Source organism: Rhinolophus ferrumequinum, chromosome 2, assembly GCF_004115265.2.
Source record: "Rhinolophus ferrumequinum isolate MPI-CBG mRhiFer1 chromosome 2, mRhiFer1_v1.p, whole genome shotgun sequence".
Taxonomy (NCBI): Eukaryota; Metazoa; Chordata; class Mammalia; order Chiroptera; family Rhinolophidae; genus Rhinolophus; species Rhinolophus ferrumequinum.
This window is the reverse complement of record NC_046285.1, coordinates 79,374,951-79,392,635: the sequence shown is the minus strand read 5'-3', so window position 1 is coordinate 79,392,635 and position 17,685 is coordinate 79,374,951. Positions and strand designations below refer to the sequence as shown.

The 17,685-nt window shown below is 37.1% G+C and overlaps 1 protein-coding gene across 3 annotated transcripts; it reads right to left on the bottom strand.

Annotated features, from left to right (window-relative positions):
* Nucleotides 1-5,461: 5,461 nt before the first annotated feature.
* TRIM59 (tripartite motif containing 59) lies at nucleotides 5,462-16,183 on the bottom strand. Of its 3 annotated transcripts, XM_033091922.1 has the most exons (3): nucleotides 16,011-16,181; nucleotides 13,247-13,312; nucleotides 5,462-8,659 (listed from the first exon to the last, which is right to left on the bottom strand). In XM_033091922.1, exon 3 carries the CDS (start codon nucleotides 8,654-8,656, stop codon nucleotides 7,448-7,450), a length of 1,209 nt encoding a protein of 402 aa, XP_032947813.1. In that variant the 5' UTR covers nucleotides 8,657-8,659; nucleotides 13,247-13,312; nucleotides 16,011-16,181; the 3' UTR covers nucleotides 5,462-7,447. The 3 variants fall into 3 exon arrangements, with proteins under 3 accessions (XP_032947813.1, XP_032947825.1, XP_032947818.1); XM_033091934.1 differs by lacking the exon at nucleotides 13,247-13,312 and having other exon boundaries at nucleotides 16,011-16,183; XM_033091927.1 differs by lacking the exon at nucleotides 16,011-16,181 and having other exon boundaries at nucleotides 13,247-13,525.
* Between the last annotated feature and the right edge of the window lie 1,502 nt (nucleotides 16,184-17,685).

The following is a 17,685-nucleotide window of genomic DNA, read 5'->3' as shown; positions in this document are numbered from 1 at the left end:
GAAATGGAGCAACCAACCTACCAGAGACAGAGTTTAAAACACTGATTATAAGAATGCTTAAGGTGGGTGGGCCCAGTGGCTCAGGTGGTTGGAGCTCCATGCTCCTAACTCCCAAGGCTGCCGGTTCGATTCCCACATGGGCCAGTGGGCTCTCAACCACAAGGTTGCCAGCTCAATTCCTTAAGTCCCGCAAGGGGTGGTGGGCAGCGCCCCCTGCAACTAAGACTGAACAGGGCACCTTGAGCTGAGCTGCCTCCCGGATGGCTCAGTTGGTTGGAGTGCGTGGGCTCTCAACCACAAGGTTGCCGGTTCAACTCCCGCAAGGGATGGTGGGCTGTGCTCTCTGCAACTAGAAAATGGCAACTGGACCTGGAGCTGAGCTGCGCCCTCCACAACTAAGACTGAAAGGACAACAACTTGAAGCTGAACGGCACCCTCCACAACTAAGATTGAAAGGACAACAACTTGACTTGGAAAAAAGGCCTGGAAGTATACACTGTTCCCCAATAAACTCCTGTTCCCCTTCCCCAATAAAATCTTTAAAGAAAAAAAAAAAAAGAATGCTTAAGGAACTTGGTAAGAATTTCAACAAAGAGATAGCAAGCATAAAAAAGGACAAAGAAATCATTAAAAAAAAGTCAGAAATCAAGAATAATTGAAATGAATAAATACACTAGAAGGAATCACCAGCAAATTAGATGAAGCAGAGAATCAAATCAGCAATTTAGCACACAAATTAGTAGAACACACCCAATCGGAACAAAAAGAAAAAATAAAAAACAATGAAGATAGTTTAAAGGACCTGTGGGACAACATCAAGCGTAACAACATTCGCATCATAGGAGAGTACCAGAAGGAGAAGAGAGGAAGAAAGGCAACAAGAATCTATTTGAACAAATAATGACTGAAAACTTCCCTAACCTTGTGAAGGATATAAGACATTCAGGCCCTGGAAGTGCAGAGTCCCAAAGAAGATGAACCCAAACAGGCCCACACCGAGACAAAGATTAAAGACAGAGAATCCTAAAAGCAGCAAGAGAAAGACAACTACTTACTCACAAGGGAGCTCACATAAGATTATCAGCTGATTTTGCAACAGAAACTTTGCAGGCCAGAGGGAGTGGCAGGAAATATCAAAGTGATGAAAAACAAGGGCCTACAATCAAGACTACTCTACCCAGCAAAGCTATCATTTAAAATTGAAGGAGAGATAAAGAGCTTTCCAAATAAGAAAAAGCTAAAGGAATTCATTACCACCAAGCCAGTATTGTAAGAAATGTTAAAAAAGACTTCTTTAAGCAGAAAGGAGAAAACGAAAAAAAAAAATGTGAATAAAATAGTAACAACTATGTACCTTAATCACTTTAAATGTAAATGGATTAAATGTTCCAACCAAAAGACATAGGGTAGCTGAGTGGGTAAGAAAACAAGACCCTTACATATGCTGTCTACAGGAGACCCACCTCAGACCAAAAGACATACACAGACTGAAAGTAAAGGGATGGAAAAAAGATATTTCACACAAATGAAAACGAAACAACTGGAGTAGCAATACTTACATCGGACAAAATAGACTTTAAAATGAAGACTATAATAAAAGACAAAAAAGGACATTACATAATGATAAAGGGATCAATCCAAAAAGAGTATATAACACTAATAAACATCTATGCACCCAACATAGCAGCACCTAAATATACAAAACAAACATTGACAGACATAAAGGCAGAGATAAACAGCAACACAATCATAGTAGGGGACTTTGACACCCCACTGACACCAATGGACAGATCCTCTAGACAGAAAATCAACACAGAAACCGGCCTTAAATGACACCAGATGGATTTGATATTTTTAGAGCATTTCACCCCAAGGCAGCAGAATATACACTCTTTTCAAGTGCACATGGAACATTTTCCAAGATAGATCACATGTTAGGCCACAAAACAAGTCTCAATAAATTCAAGAAGATTGAAATCATATTAACATGCTACTAAATAATGAATAGGTCAACAATGAGATCAAGGAAAAAAATCAAGATACCTGAGACAAACGAAAATGAAAACACAATAACCCGAAATCTATGGACAGCGAAAACAGTCCTAAAAGGGAAATTCATAGCAGTGCAGGCCTACATAAAGAAACAAAAATTTCAAATCAACAGTCTGCCTTTACACCTAAGGAAACTGGAAAAAGACCAGCAAAATAAACCCAGAATACAAGGAAGGAAAGAATAAAGATTAGTGCGGAAACAAATGAAAAACAACCCAAAAGATCAATGAAACCAAGAGCTTTTTTTTTTTTTAAAGATAAACAAAACTGACAAACCTTTAATCATACTCATCAAGAAAGAGGACACAAAATCAGAAATGGAAGAGAAGTGACAATCGACATCACAGAAACACACAAAAAAAATTTAAGAAAATACTATGAGCAGCCATATGCCAACATATTAGACAATCTGGAAGACATGAATAAATTCCTAGAAGCATACAATCTTCCAAGGCTGAATCAAGAAGAAACAAAATCTAACCAGACCAATTACTACCAATGAAATTGAATCAGTAATCAACAAGCTCCCTACAAACAAATGTCCTGGACCACACTGCTTCACAGGTGAATTATACCAAACATTCAAAAAAGAATTAACACCTATTCTCCTCAAACTATTCCAAAACCTCCAGGAGGAGGGAAAGCTCCCAAGCTCATTTTACGAGGCCATTACCCTGATTCCAAAAAAACTGACAAAGACATTACCAAAAAAAATGAAAACTATAGGCTGATATCCCTAATGAACTTGGATGCAAAAATCCTCAACAAAATATCAGCAAACCAAATTCAGCAATACATTAAAAAGTTCATACACCACGATCAAGTGAGATTCATCCCTGGTATACAAGGTTGGTTCAATATCCGCAAATCAATTAACATGATACACCACATCACCACATAAAATGAAAAATAAAAATATGATCATATCAACAGATGCAAAAAAAGCATTTTTCCAGCATCCATTTATGATAAAAACTCTCAAAGTGGGATATAGAGGGAACATATGTCAACATAATAAAGGCCATACATGACTAACCTACAGCTAATATAGTCAATGGGGAAAAGCTAAAAGCATTCTCCTTAAGATCAGGAAAAAGACAAGGTTGCCCCCTTTCACCACTTTTATTCAACATAGTACAGGAAGTTCTAGCCACAGCAATCAGACAAAATAAAAATCTTCCAAATTGCAAAGAAGAAAGTAAAATTGTCATTATTTGCAGATGACATGATACTAGACGTAGAGAGCCCCAAAGACTCCATCAAAAAACTATTAGAATAAATGAATTTAGTAAAGCAGGATACAAAATTAAAATCCACAAATTGGTTTCATTTTTATACACCAGTAACAAACTATCAGAAAGAGAAATTAAGAAAACCATCCCATTTACAATTGCATTAAAAATAATAATAATAATAATAATAATAATAATAATAATAATAATAATATACTTAGGAATAAATTTAACCAAGGAAGTAAAAGACATGTAACTGTACTCAAAAAATTGTAAGACATTAAAGAGAAAAAACTAAAGATACAAATAAATGAAAAAATACTATGCTCATGGATAGAAAGACTTAACATAGTTAAAATGTCCATACTACTCAAAGCAATGTAGATTCAATGCAATTCCTATCAAAATACCAACAGCATTTTTCACAGAACTAGAACAAATCTAAAATTTACATGGAACCATAGAAGACCCCAATTAGCCACAGCAATACTGAGAAATAAGAACAAAGTAGGAGGTATCACGCTACCTGATATCAAATTATACTACAAGGCCATAGTCATCACCATGGTATTGTCATAGAAACAGACAGATAGATCAATGGAACCAGAGAATCCAGAAATAAATCTATGACAATATGGTCATTTAATCTATGACAAAGGAAGCAAGAATTTACATTGGGGTAAAGACAGTCTATTTATAAATGGTGCTGGGAAAACTGGACAGATACATGCAAAAAAATGAAACTGGACCACCTTACACCATGTACAAGAATAAACTCAAAATGGATTAAAGACTTAAATATAAGACCAGAAACCATAAAACTCCTGGAAGAAAATATAGGAAATAAACTCACAGACCTTACCCTTAGTAATATTTTTACTGATATATCTTCTCAGACAAGGGGAAAAAAAGAAAATATAAACAAATAGGACTACATATACCTAAAAAGTTTCTTCACAGCAAAGGAAACCATCAACAAAACAAAAAGACATCCTACTGAATAGGAGAAGATAGTTGCCAATAGTACATCTCATAAGGGGTTAATATACAAAATTTATTTAAAAAATTCATACAACTCAACACCAAAAAACCAAATAATCCAATTAAAAATTGGGCAGAGGACCTGAATAGACATTTCTCCAAAGAGGACATACAGATGGCCAATAGACATTTGAAAAGATGCTCCACGTCACTAATCATCAGAAAAATGCAAATAAAAGCCACAATGAGATACCAACTCACACCTGTCAGAATGGTGATCACCAATAAATCAACAAACAACAAGTACTGGCGAGGATGTGGAGAAAAAGAAACTCTCGAGCACTGCTGGTGGGATTGCAAATTGGTGTAGCCACTATGGAAAACAGTATGGAGGTTCCTCAAAAAATTAAAAATAGAACTACCATATGACCCAGCAATTCCACTCCTGGGTATTTATCCAAAGAAATCCAGAAAACTAATTCAAATACATATGCGCACCCCTTGTTTACTGCAGCACTATTTACAATAGCCAAGATATGGAAACAACCAAAATGCCCATCAATAGATGACTGGATAAAGAATTTGTGGGACATTTATACAATGGAGTATTATTACGCTGCCACAAAAAAGAATGAAATCTTACCATTTGCAACAACACGGATGGACGTGAAATAAATCAGACTGAGAAAGACAAATACCGTATGATTTCACTTATATGTGGATTCTAAACTAGAATAAATGAGCAAACAAAATAGAAATCGACCCATACAGAGAAAAAAACTAATGGTTGCTAGATGGAAGGGGACTTGGGGGATCAGACAAGAGGTGAAGGGATTAGAAAGTACAAATTGGTAGTCACAAAACAGTCACGGGGATGTGAAATACAGTATGGGGAATATAATCCTTAATGTTGTAAAGATTATGTAGGGTGTCAGATGGGTAATGATCAAGGGGATCACTTCACAGATTATATAAATGCCTAAGCACTGCACTGTACACCAGAAATATTAAATAATACTAAATGTCAATTATATATCTATATATGTATATGTGTGTGTGTGTGTGTGTGTGTGTATATATATATATATATATCTCCATTCATGGGATGTAAATTGCAAAGCTACCACTCTTGAGTTTGAGCACCTTATTAAGCCATTCCATGTAAATAAAATATCAAAATAAGTTTATTAAAATATACTTGTTATACATAAAACTAGAAGTATTTCAAGATTATATACTTTAAATTTTACAATCTCATCCTTCTGGTAAAAATACAAAAGAGAATGGCATGTATAAGAATCAGTTATTCGTATACAGGCGTACCTTGGAAATAGTGTGGGTGTGGTTCCAGACCACAGTAAAGCTAGTCACACAAAATTTTTGGTTTCCTAGTGTATATAAAGGTATGTTTATGTTACACATATTGCAGTCTACTAACTGTGCAATAGCATTATATCTTTAAAAAAACAATGTACATACCTAATTTTAAAAAGTTTATTGCTAAAAAATGCTAACCATCATCCGAGCCTTCAGGAAGTTGTAATCTTTGGCACAGACTTGCTTCATGCAGGGTTGCCACAAACCTTCAATTTGTTTTAAAAAAACACGTAATATTCTGCAAAGTGCAATAAACCTGGGTATGTCTGTGCTTGACCATATTCATGCATACTACATAAAAGTCATCAAGAAATAAAGTTTTGTCTACTGAAAACTGGCAAATTTACAAAAGTCATATCAAACCGAAAATGTTGATAGGTTTATGCTTCACTTTTTAGCTATAATGCTTAGATTTAGATTAGAAGCCCCAATTTAATAAAAATCTTGGCTTACTTAATCCTTTAAAGGTAGCATGACACCATGAACTCTGAATCTGAGGGGGGCTCCCATATACTAACTATGTGACCTCGGACTAATGATACTTGTGTCTGTTTTTTCATCTACAAAGTGGGGGTTCATACCTACTTCACAAATTGAGATTAAATGCTTGATACATAATAGCTAACATAAACTTATTAATAAGCACATTTCAGTGCTTATTAATATTTACATGTATTTAAAAGTACATGGTGTTTTTGTGTTGTGACTAATACTTTTAAATAATTAACTCATTGCAACTTCAGTCTGAAGTTAATATTTATTTCTATTTCTATTTCAGTTGCTGAATATCTATCTCCCTCACCTCCATCACACCCTTCAAATGATCTTTGCCCACACAATAGTTAACTGTGCTAGGTAAGTTCTGATTCTGGTCATAAACGGACCTCATGCAGCCAGTCCTCTAAGTGCTACGGCTCCCTTTTAAGCAAAATTCAGTAAGATTAGCACATTGGTACTCTGGCAATAGCATAAGGGAATGTATGGCTGAAAATTTAAGACAAACACAATTAATATGATGCTATCCAAGTTTGATGTGGATGGAATATATATTTTGTTCTAGTAACATGTTTTAGAGTTTTTATCAAAGAACAGATTTACCTGACTGACAACTAAAAACTACACAAAAGTTAAATCCTAAAATTACACAAACCACAGAATATAAGTATTAGAAAATGTCACTGTTTGTTCCCTAACAACACTTAAGATTTCCAATAGCAATAGCTTTATTAGGAATGTAAGTTGGTAAAACATTTTAGGGCTCTTAAATCTGAAACCCATTAATGTCTGAATCAGGTATGTTTGATCAAAAACATCTTTAAGCAACCCTTTATCATTAAATTTAGACTTTGCTACTTGATTTTAAAACCTTAACATCCTTAGTTGCCCATTCGAAATATCCGAGCCACATCAAAAACAAAGGCATGGGCACTTTCAGGATTCTGGCAACCACTGTAGTATATTAACACTAAAAAACATATTCGTACGAGAATGTTTAAATGTCATAACAATATTAAGTCAACCTCTCAAGCCATAAAAATGGGATGTGTTAATAGTCAAATCAAATAATTACTAGATTTTATTCTAGTTTTCAGGCTGAAAACTAGACACATTTTGTCTCATTTCTAACTGATACATTTCTATCCAACAGAAGAATGACAGGTTTAAAATATTTCTACATATTTGCTGCAATTCTAATAGTTTAGTTTGCTATTTTCTTTATCCATGCTACCCCTATTTCTCCATTTAGCAATGGTTCTTAGTCTCTATACAGAATAAGCCTATTTAAATGATTTAGATTTGAATTTTCAACGAGAAACTATTTTCCACATGAATTCCTTTAGTAAATGCAAAGTGTGACATAGTATATTCTTTAAGTCATGCAGATTGTTAGATAAACTTTGGTAAACAGATAGACAGATTTCAGAGAAACACACTGAAGTGATTTCATTTAGAAAGGTTATTATGTTTTGGTTAAAAAAGAGGATCAACATCAGTATCACAGAAATTAGTGAAACTGTAGCAATGTTTAGAATCCTAAAAAGTTCAACATCCTTTTCATCATCAGGCCAGGAACATGGCATCCTTTTAGAAGAAATTTTCATTTTAGGAATGAGAAGTTTCTTTATTTGTCCAATTTCTGTTCTGTTCCAATCTTCTTTCAATACTTGGCTTACTTGAGGATAGATTTCAACAGGTTGGACCTCAGGGAGTCGTATTTGTCTCAAGATCTGCACATGCTGGCGGACATCATCGAGTTTTTCAAGAAATTTAAGTGGAGACTCTTCTTGTAAAGATGTTGTCAATGTCATTAATTCAAACTGCTGCTCTCTCATTTCTTTCATTCTTTCAATTTGTGGAGTATATTCTTGATTAATCAGATTGCCCACATCAGAGAGAGCAGTTAGGAAAACTTTTTTCTTCTGTTCTAATGTATCACTAAGCTCCTTAAAATACTGGAGAACAACTTCCTTATCACTTTGGACCATTTTCTCCAAATGAGATTTTTGTTCTTCTAGCTTTTCAGTAAGATGAGTGAGATCTGTCCAGTGTGTGTCAGTTAACTGTTCAAGCAATTTCTGAGGCGTGTCCTTTTCTTTCAGATAGGCACTTTGAAGATCATCTATAGGATGACCATGATGTTGACCTATAGTAAGGCAATGACCACAAACTAATTTTTTATCTAGTAGACAGTAAACATTTAATGGTTGCCTATAATGTTCAGGGCAAGTGACGATATCCGGATGGTCTTCTTGCTGGTACTTTTCAATAATAGCCCTTAATGCAAAGTTAACAGGTAAAGATTCAATACCAGATGGAGGAATTTCAATAATACTTCTGCAATTAGGGCACTTGAGTGGAATTCGTAAAGGTCTCCATATATAAAAGTTACCAGATGCCTGAAGAACGTTTTCCAAGCAGTTTCTGCAAAATGTATGAGAGCATGGTAATACACGAGGGTCTTCAAATATACTGTAACAAATGGGGCATGTTAACTCGTCCTCAAAATTGTGCATTTCCTAGAAAGAGAAAAAAGTATTATAAGTCTACATATAGCAAAGATACCTGCATATATGTAAAGTTTTAGCTGTTAACCTCCAAACTGTTAATATACACTGTGCTTGTCGTTTAAAAGAAGATAACTGAGGTATTTACTAAGACTTTTTAGATGTAGCTTCTTAGTAATTTAATTCTTGATAGTGCCAAAAAAATGTATACACATTTTAAGAAAGGAAAACACTGTATTAAAATTGTAGTACTCAGGCGGCCCAGTGGCCCAGGTTGTTGGAGCGCCGTGCTCCTAATGCCGAAGGCCACCGGTTCAATTCCCACATAGGCCAGCAAGCTGCGCCCTCTACAGCTAAGATTGTGAACAACTGCTCTCCCTGGAGCTGGGCTGCTGTGAACAGCCGGAGGTCGGTGTGGGCTTCTGTGTGCTGACATGTGCTACCGTGAGCGGCCAGCGGCCGCGCTGGCCAACAGCAGACGAGAGCTGCCATGAGATGCTGTGAGCGCCGACCAAAGACCAGCGAATGACTGCCTCAGCTGGGGGGAGCACAAGGCTCATGATACCAGCATGGGCCAGGGAGCTGCGCCCTACAACTAGACTGAGAAAACAATGGCTTAAGAAACAGGGGAGTGGTAGGGTGGGGGTGGGGTGCGGAGGCAAAAAAAAAAATTTGTAATACTCAATATACACCAATAACAAAAGATGAATACAAGTCATGTGTATACATTTTTTTGGCATCCCCAGTATAATATTGAATAATTGATTATCTTAGGATCTTATTACTTTGGGACAAAAATCATGCTAAACAAAACAATTCTAATTAATTTGTAATAAAATGCTTCAAAGGAAAGTTATTTACATTTGTTCCTATATAATGAAAACTAAAATTCAGCGTTCTATTGAAGTTTACTTAATTATAACTATTCTGTGCAACTTTTTACATTCTAAAATGCTAAATTGGACTTAGCAAAATTATATTCTTTAATTCAAAAGAATTCATGCTCCCAGTTGGCTCAACCATACAACGTTGTTCACGAACTCATCCTAGAAAAAGAGCTACATACCTCCTTGCTGCGTATCACTACTGTCACCTTCGAAGTACTCCCCTTGGGAAGCTATGCACCAATGCCAGTGCCTAGTCCACCCTTCAAAGCAACTATGGAACTTTTTCTGGAATGGCCATAAGAACTGTTGTCGTATTATCCTTGATGTCCTCCTTAATGTTATCAAAATGTCTTCCTTTCAATATTTCCTTTATCTTCAGGTAAGAAAGAAGTCATTGGGAGCCATATCAGGTGAGCAGGGAGGGTGTTCCAATACAGTTATGTGTTTAATGGCTAAAACTCCCTCACAGACAGTGCCATGTGAGCTGATGCACTGTCGTGATGAAAGAGCCATGAATTGTTGACAAAAAGTTCAGGTCATTTTCATCTAACTTTTTCATGCATCCTTTTCAGCACTTCCAAATAGTAAACTTGGTTACCTGTTTGTCCAGATGGTACAAATTCATAATGAACAATGTCTCCGATATCAAAAAAAGGTTAGTAACATAGTTGCAACAAGTTCCCGTACTTCACTGTCAGTTTCCAAAGCAAGTTAGTAAATTTTTTCAGCAACTGTAACTATAAATTTCTCAGCTTACTGCACTGGACTACCAGTGTGTTTGAAGACCATGATCAGCATAGTGTAATATTCTAAAGTAATCATTTTAATTTGAAAATTTAGAAGGAAAAAACATTTTTGAATTGGTCCTGGCAATAAAAGTCAGTTTCAAAGATGAAGTGTTGATCATGACAACTGAATTATGGACCACAAAAGCATGAGCGGTAAAGAACACCTTTAGTCATCTTTCTTTAATGAAAGAAGCCCAGCAATAGTACCGAGACTGTCCCTGACAGAACTAACTTGACCTCTTGGCAAGCTATTACTAACATTTCCAAAAACAGACACCTGACTGTTTTGTACCCTACCACCTTTTATAACCTCCTTTGTACCTATCAATGCAAGCCACAGTCCTCAGGAGTTTCTTAGCCCTGAGGGAGAAAAATGAAGTTACACCACTGTTTAAAGAACCATGAAAAGCAAAACAAAAAACACCCCAAGTGCCATTCATGTAAAACATTAGCTTACAAAAGTCTTCCTCTATAAAAAGATTAAAAGTTTGAGAAAACAACATCTACAAATAACTAATTGTACTTTTAATAAACATAAAAACCTCTTTAAACTTTTTTAGTTCTATGCTCCTTATCTTCACCATTTTTGAAACCAAAATCTTATTCATGCTTCAAATCTCAATTTGGGCCCTTCCTCCTCCCCAGGTTAGGTGCCGTTAATCTCAGCACTTAACTAGATTTTATTTAAAAGAATTTTGTAATATTTTTCTATACATTAGAATGTGAGCCTACAACCAGGGCAGGAATTGTGTCTCAGCACAAAACAGGACACATAGCCAGCATTCACTCACAATTAATTGGTAAACGCTGCCTCTTAAGAGAACAATGTTAATAAAATGTCAGATCTTAGTTTTTTGGTTCATTTAAAATAGCAAAATCTCTAATTTCTAGGAAAAAGCTATATAACAGGAGAGTCCATCGGAAAATATACTCCATTCAAACTGACCAATATTCAGAACTCTAATAAGCCAGGAAGTGTCACATACAGACTAAGCTTCGACGAACATTCCAGGAAACGAACGTAATTGGGCAAGAGTACAGAAGATGACAGTCATTGCATATAAATTCAAGTGAATGCATACTGGGAAGACTTTATGACTTTACCCTACACCTACAGAGAGCTGAAATCATGCAAAAAACCACCCAAGAAAAACAAACATGTTTCTCAGAGTATTTCAGTGATGTCAGAATTCATAATGAAGGAATAAACTGAATAGCACTTAGCAATGAATAAAATTTGAGCAGTGGATACTTGTCAAAACTAAACATTTTCCCTGAGAACCCTAATTAAGGGACCCCAAAAGCTCAACTTTCTTTAGAATGAGGACATTCACAACAATACTGTAAAGAAATTATCTCCTGAGCTCATATAAAGATGGAAGCAAATATGGTCTCAAAAGTTAAACAGTATGTGAAATTTTTAATAAAATTGAATCAGAAATTTGTAGATAACTTGAAAATACAGAAATCAAATTCTACTCTTGGACTACCCTCTTCTTGCTGATTTATTAAAAACTAATTTAGGTAACAAATTTATACGAAGTCAGATACTGGTTAATAGACGCAAGCCTGGTTGAAAATAATTATAAGGTCAGGAACTTTCTGGTTGCTGCCTGAGAAACAGAAGACATAGATGGTTATCAAGCTTAGAGGCTAGTTCCAGAAACTAGTATTAAATTTTATGTACCAGAAACTTTCCATAGCCACGCTACATTCTTGAGAGGGAGAAAAGGAACAAAAAACTTTAGCTATGTATATTGTCTAGGGTGAATATCTTAGATTTAGCTATGCTGTGTGTATATAAGAACACTGGACACTAGAAGACATATAGCAATGCCTTCAAAATTCTCAGGAAAAAATGGCTTCCAACCTAAAATTCTATACTCAGAAAAATAAATTTGACATGAGCGTTCTCAAAAATGAACACACCACCACCACTACCACCACTTTTCAGCACTTCCAAATAGTGAACCTGGTTAACTGCTTGTCCAGTTGATATAAATTCATAATGAATAATCCCTCTGATATCGAAAAAGGTTAGCAACATCGTTTTGACTGTTGATTTGGACTGACAGAATTTTTGGTCGTGGAGAACTGGCTGACTTCCATTGTGCATTTTGACGCTTTGTTTCAGGGTCGTATTGGTACACCCATGTTTCATCACCAGTGATAACACAGCCCAAAACATTGTCTTGCCTCTCCAAAAGGTCTTGGTAAACTTCAAATCTCCTTTGCTTTTGTTCATCGGTGAGCTCCTTTGGGACCATTTTTGCACACACCCCTCTCACGCCAAGATTTTCAGTTAAGGTTTTCCTGCTTCTCTGTCGATGCTTACTTGGTCTGCTATGCTTTTCAGTCAGCTGACAATTTTGACGCACAATTCGACGAATTTTTGCTCATTACTGGCCGCCAGGACCTCTCTTCATCAGTGACCCACTCTCTCCCCTCAGAAAAACATTGAATCCATTTGTACACTGCTGTTTTCTTCATGGCATTAACCCCATAAACTTGGACTAATATGTCCCTGATTTCACTTCCACTCTTGCCAAGTGTAACAAGAAATTTAATGTTTGTTTGTTGCTCTAATTCAGGGGTGTCCAAACTTTTTTCAACGGTTTTCACCAAGGGCCATATGCGGTAAAATACACAAACAGCCGGGCCACTCACTCGAGGTGAAGTACGTATTGCCTCACCTGGTTTATTTAAGTAAACTAAATATATTTTTGGAATTTGCTGTGGGCCAATTAACAATGGATCGCGGGCCGCAGTTTGGACACCCCTGCTCTAATTGAAGCTCAGACATTCTCGCGATGGCACACATAAACACGCAACAACAATAATGTAAGCCACTCATGAAGACACCACCACACGTCCACAGGAACACAGCTGTGAGACACTGATATACCAAGGTTATGAAACCTTACCGAGCTGTTTGCACAGTGCTGCCAATGTAAGTGCACGGTGGCAAGTTCGCGAACTTAATTTTCAACCTATCTAAATCAAGAGGGGAAAGAAAGGAACAACAAATGTACAGAGTTAGCATTGACAAAAGGAAATAAACCAAACAGTGAAAAAGTCAAAATTATAGAGAATTTCTTACATAACTCTATGCTACTAGATCTGAAAATCCGTAAGAAATGAATTATTATCTATATCAGTTCAAATACCAAAGATGACGTGAGAAGATAAAGCAAACCATGAGAGAAATTTCCGGGTTGGAAAACAGCTACTCTGAAAAAAAAGGGGACGTGGGGGAATCTTCCCTGGTTGAGGTCTTTCAAATGGTCAAGAAACAATTTCTTGTTCAACTGTTCCAGAATATAAACATATAAAGTTTGCAAGTTGTTTTGAAGATAGTATAACATGATTCCACAACCTAACAAAGACAACACAAAGCAAAAATACTTTCAAAAGTGGATACTAATGTAAAATCCTGAACACAATATTAGCAAAAATAAATCCAGAGTACATTTAAAAAATACGATACAATAACCAAATAAGGTTCTTTTCAGAAATGTAACTTAATTCAGTAACAGAAAATTATTCAATTAGGTAAATGGAGAAAAACTGTAAGTCACACCAGACATGAAAAATGCACATAACAAAAATCAATGAGGCGTCCACAATGGCAGAAAGTGAAACAGTGGTTGCCAAGAGCTAGAGGGAGGAGAGAATGGACAGTTATTGTTTAGTAGGGACACAGCTTCAGCTTGGGAAGATGAAAAAGTTCTGGAGATAGATGGTGGTGATAGTTGCACAACTCTACAATTTTTTAAGTTTCTTGCCATTATCCAGCCTCTTCTTTGCCAAATTAATTTTAGAATCAACTTGTATTATTTTATAATTTTAAAAAGCCAAAGAAGAAGATAAAAGGAACCCATTTAAAATGTTATTTTCCTCCATTGAGTACTAACAGCCCAAGTAAAAATTGATAACTTATTTCAACATATCCTGCTTCTCTTTTTACTTCTGAATTTCTAAACTTTTTATGCAGTCTTTCTCCAGAGGGCTGGCTGATTTCCTATGGAGTCTCCACAATGTCTAACCAGCCTATTATGGATGATCAGCACTGATAACATGATGGAGAATTAAGCAGTACCCAAAATATCATTACCTATTCTAATGTGTAAATTATTTTTTAAGTTTTAATTCACTAATGTGTTATTGCCTTTCATCTCCAAACATGAATGGTTATAAAACATTCATTACATTTTACAACCTCTGAGTAGAAATTATATTTACCACATTATAGAGTTAGATGACTTGCTCTAAGGACTTACACGATAAGTCAGCTACGAGTCTGGGAAAATTCAAGAGGCGCCACCACGCAGATTGGGGCTCACATCTTTGTGGCCATAACTGATAAAAAGCACATTTCATGCAATTCAAGACTTACTTTAGAAATACTACAACTGTGCATTCTATATACATAGGGCAAGATAGTAAACCTACTTTTGTATATAGAAGTGTACAAAAACAATGAAGGATAGCCATAATTCTTTCAAATTAAAAAAAAAAAATTCTATGGTCAGATTTGATTTTAACTCTGCCCATTTGCACTACTTTCCTGCATTTTGACATCAACCTGTTTGCCCAAATTAAAAAAGAAACTATTAACGCAATTTAACCAGAGAGTAAAAGTTTACTGAAAATTTCTTTCTTATTCACTTGATCCTCCAGAGCTTACCTACTTTGTTATCTTCTCCAACTTTTTCAGATTCTTTTATTCTTATTCTAAAATTAAAATAATTTTATCTTAATGTTTTAGAATGTACACCCTCAAAAAATATATTAAATAGGACATCACAGGAATGGTTATTTCACTCTTTGATGTTTACCTTCCCTATGCCTCACTGAGTTTTTATTAATAGAAAAGTAGTGACACATATCAACAGTTATTGGAGCATTAAGGGATGTATCATTTGTACCTTGAAAGTCCCAACAGTTTTACGACCAAATTGTCTCAAAGGGCCTCTTTTATACTGTCAAGTATCTTTTGAGCTCTCAAAAATATCAGCCAACAATGGTGATGACAGAGCAAACATTCATGGTAATTTTAGACTGTTTACAATTAACTGGAGGAAGCATCCATGGCACTTAAAGATTTTGCCAGCTTAAAACTACAAATATTGATTTACGTTTTTCCTATCAAAACGTCTGTTCATCTTTCAATTCTGCCATTTAAATGTTGTGGGACCCTGGGTCAGTTTTACCCAATGCATGTCACAACTGGTGTTTCACATCTGTAAAATGGGCACAATTACACCTCTTCCCCCCTTCCCCCAAGTCCTCAAAGAACCTCTCACAGAGGAAGGGCTCAAAATAGCACTACTTTTCCCCTTCCCTTTCTCTAAGGTTTATGAAAATTCTGCCGGGCCTCCCTCATGTGCCTCCACCGCCTCGGTGCCCTCCGCCCTAAAGAGGAGTCGCACTCCTCTCACCCTCACCAACACAGAGGGTCTTCCCCCTCACAGAAATGTAATTCCACACTGGAGGGAAGAAAACCAGGTTCCCCAAACTCCCCATCCGGACAAGAGAGAATAGATGCAGGACCCAAGCCCACTCTCTCCATCATTAAGCCCCTCCATTCTCCTTCAAACACATTCAATACACCAGCCTCTGCCACAGGGAAAGAAGGGGGATCCAGGGCCGACTTCCCGGACCGGAAGAGACGACCCTTAGACTCACCACGCTGAGGGAGAGACTTCACAAGCCGAAACAGAGATCGCGGGCCTCCAAGCGGACGACGAAAGTAGCTTGGTTTCCCCGCCCTCCTCCTCCCGGAGGAACTTCAGGTGCCTCGACGGGGCGGGGCTTCGCAGAGCCTCATGACGCAGGCGCAGTCTCCCGGCAACATTCAACTAGGTAGCATTCGCCAATGGGAAAGAGCGCGGGGCTGCGGTTCGAAAGTAAACAGCCTACGGCGCCTGCCGATCATGGAGGGGGCGTGATCGCGAAGTCTGGGCTCCCGGCCCACGACCAGCTCTCTGCGCCTGCGCACTAAGAACGGGCTGTTTCTCGAAAGCTCCCGCGGCGCGCTAAAGGTGCCGCTTCGGTGTGTCGGGGCGGTTCTGGTAGCTGCGGCCCTGGGTGGGTGTCCCACCTCAGGAAACGGAATGGCGCCAATGGCCCCGAGAGAGGCGGGACCAAGCGACGGCCAACTAATCCTACAAGAAAGATTCATCAGACTGATTTTCACATAGAACCATGGACTTTAAAGCGCAGCGTCTTCCATTGTTACCTCACGGATTCCCTGCTCAGAGAAGTCGCCACCCACCTTAAGGGCACACGCATTCCAGTGGACAAGGTCCGGGCCCAGGGATCATTTCATTTTGCTAACAGAATCTGGAGACCTGGCCCTACCAGAGTAGTGGGCTGAGCATGAGAAGAGGGGACTTCGGATTATTTAGAATTCTCTGTGAGAAGTAACCCTATGAGAGCTAGTGGGACCTTAGGACACATTAGGACGATCTCCCTGCTTTTCTCCTTCTTACCACCACCACCACCCACCCTGCTGCGCTTTTCCATTTTATGAAATTAATGCCTAGAGATGATGATTGTTAGACAAAATTCCTGATTTCCAATTCAATTTCTCCACCAACTTCCTATTTCACCTTCTTAACCCCTTAGAATCAGAAAACATGAACTTCAATGGTCCTTTTTCCCTTTTTCTTGAGAAACTTTATTCAGATATATCTCAAGACACTCATCACAGCTTCCTTCTCTTCACTATGCTTAAAAACTTATGAGCCTTGCCATATTGTATATTGCCAGTACGTTCAGGTTTTCAGCTCTTATGCGATAAATTAACAGGAAAATGTTAAACACAAAGTAAAACAAGTAATAACATTGAGTCCTGAGTCAATCTCAGATGTCTTCACCAATTCACGTACTGAAAAGGTAGCTTTTATGATACGTGGATTCCAGCAATATCCAGAGAAACCTACTTTATATGGGGGTAAATATATATTTCGATTTTGTTATGCACATATATTTTCTATTTAAACGTTAGCATCTTCCTGATAGATACCTTTTTAACTTCCTGTCGAAACAGTATGTTGTGAATATCTTTCCATGGCAATAAATGTAGTATACTTCTATATAATCATAATGGGGAAAAGTTAAAAGCATTCTTCTTAAGATCACGAATAAAACAGGATGTCCACTTACTAGACAACATAGTACTGGAAGTCCTAGGCACAGGAATAGACAAGAAAAAGAAATAAAAGGCTCCAAATTGGAAAAGAAGAAGTAAAACTGTCACTATTTGCAGATGACGTGATACTATATATAGATAGAGAACCCCAAAGAGTCCAACAGCAACAAAAACAAAACAACAATTAGAACTAATAAATGAATTCAG

Bases quoted from the DNA above. Each gene is read 5' to 3' on its own strand.
- TRIM59 (XM_033091934.1), bottom strand. From the start codon at position 8,656: ATGCACAATTTTGAGGACGAGTTAACATGCCCCATTTGTTACAGTATA.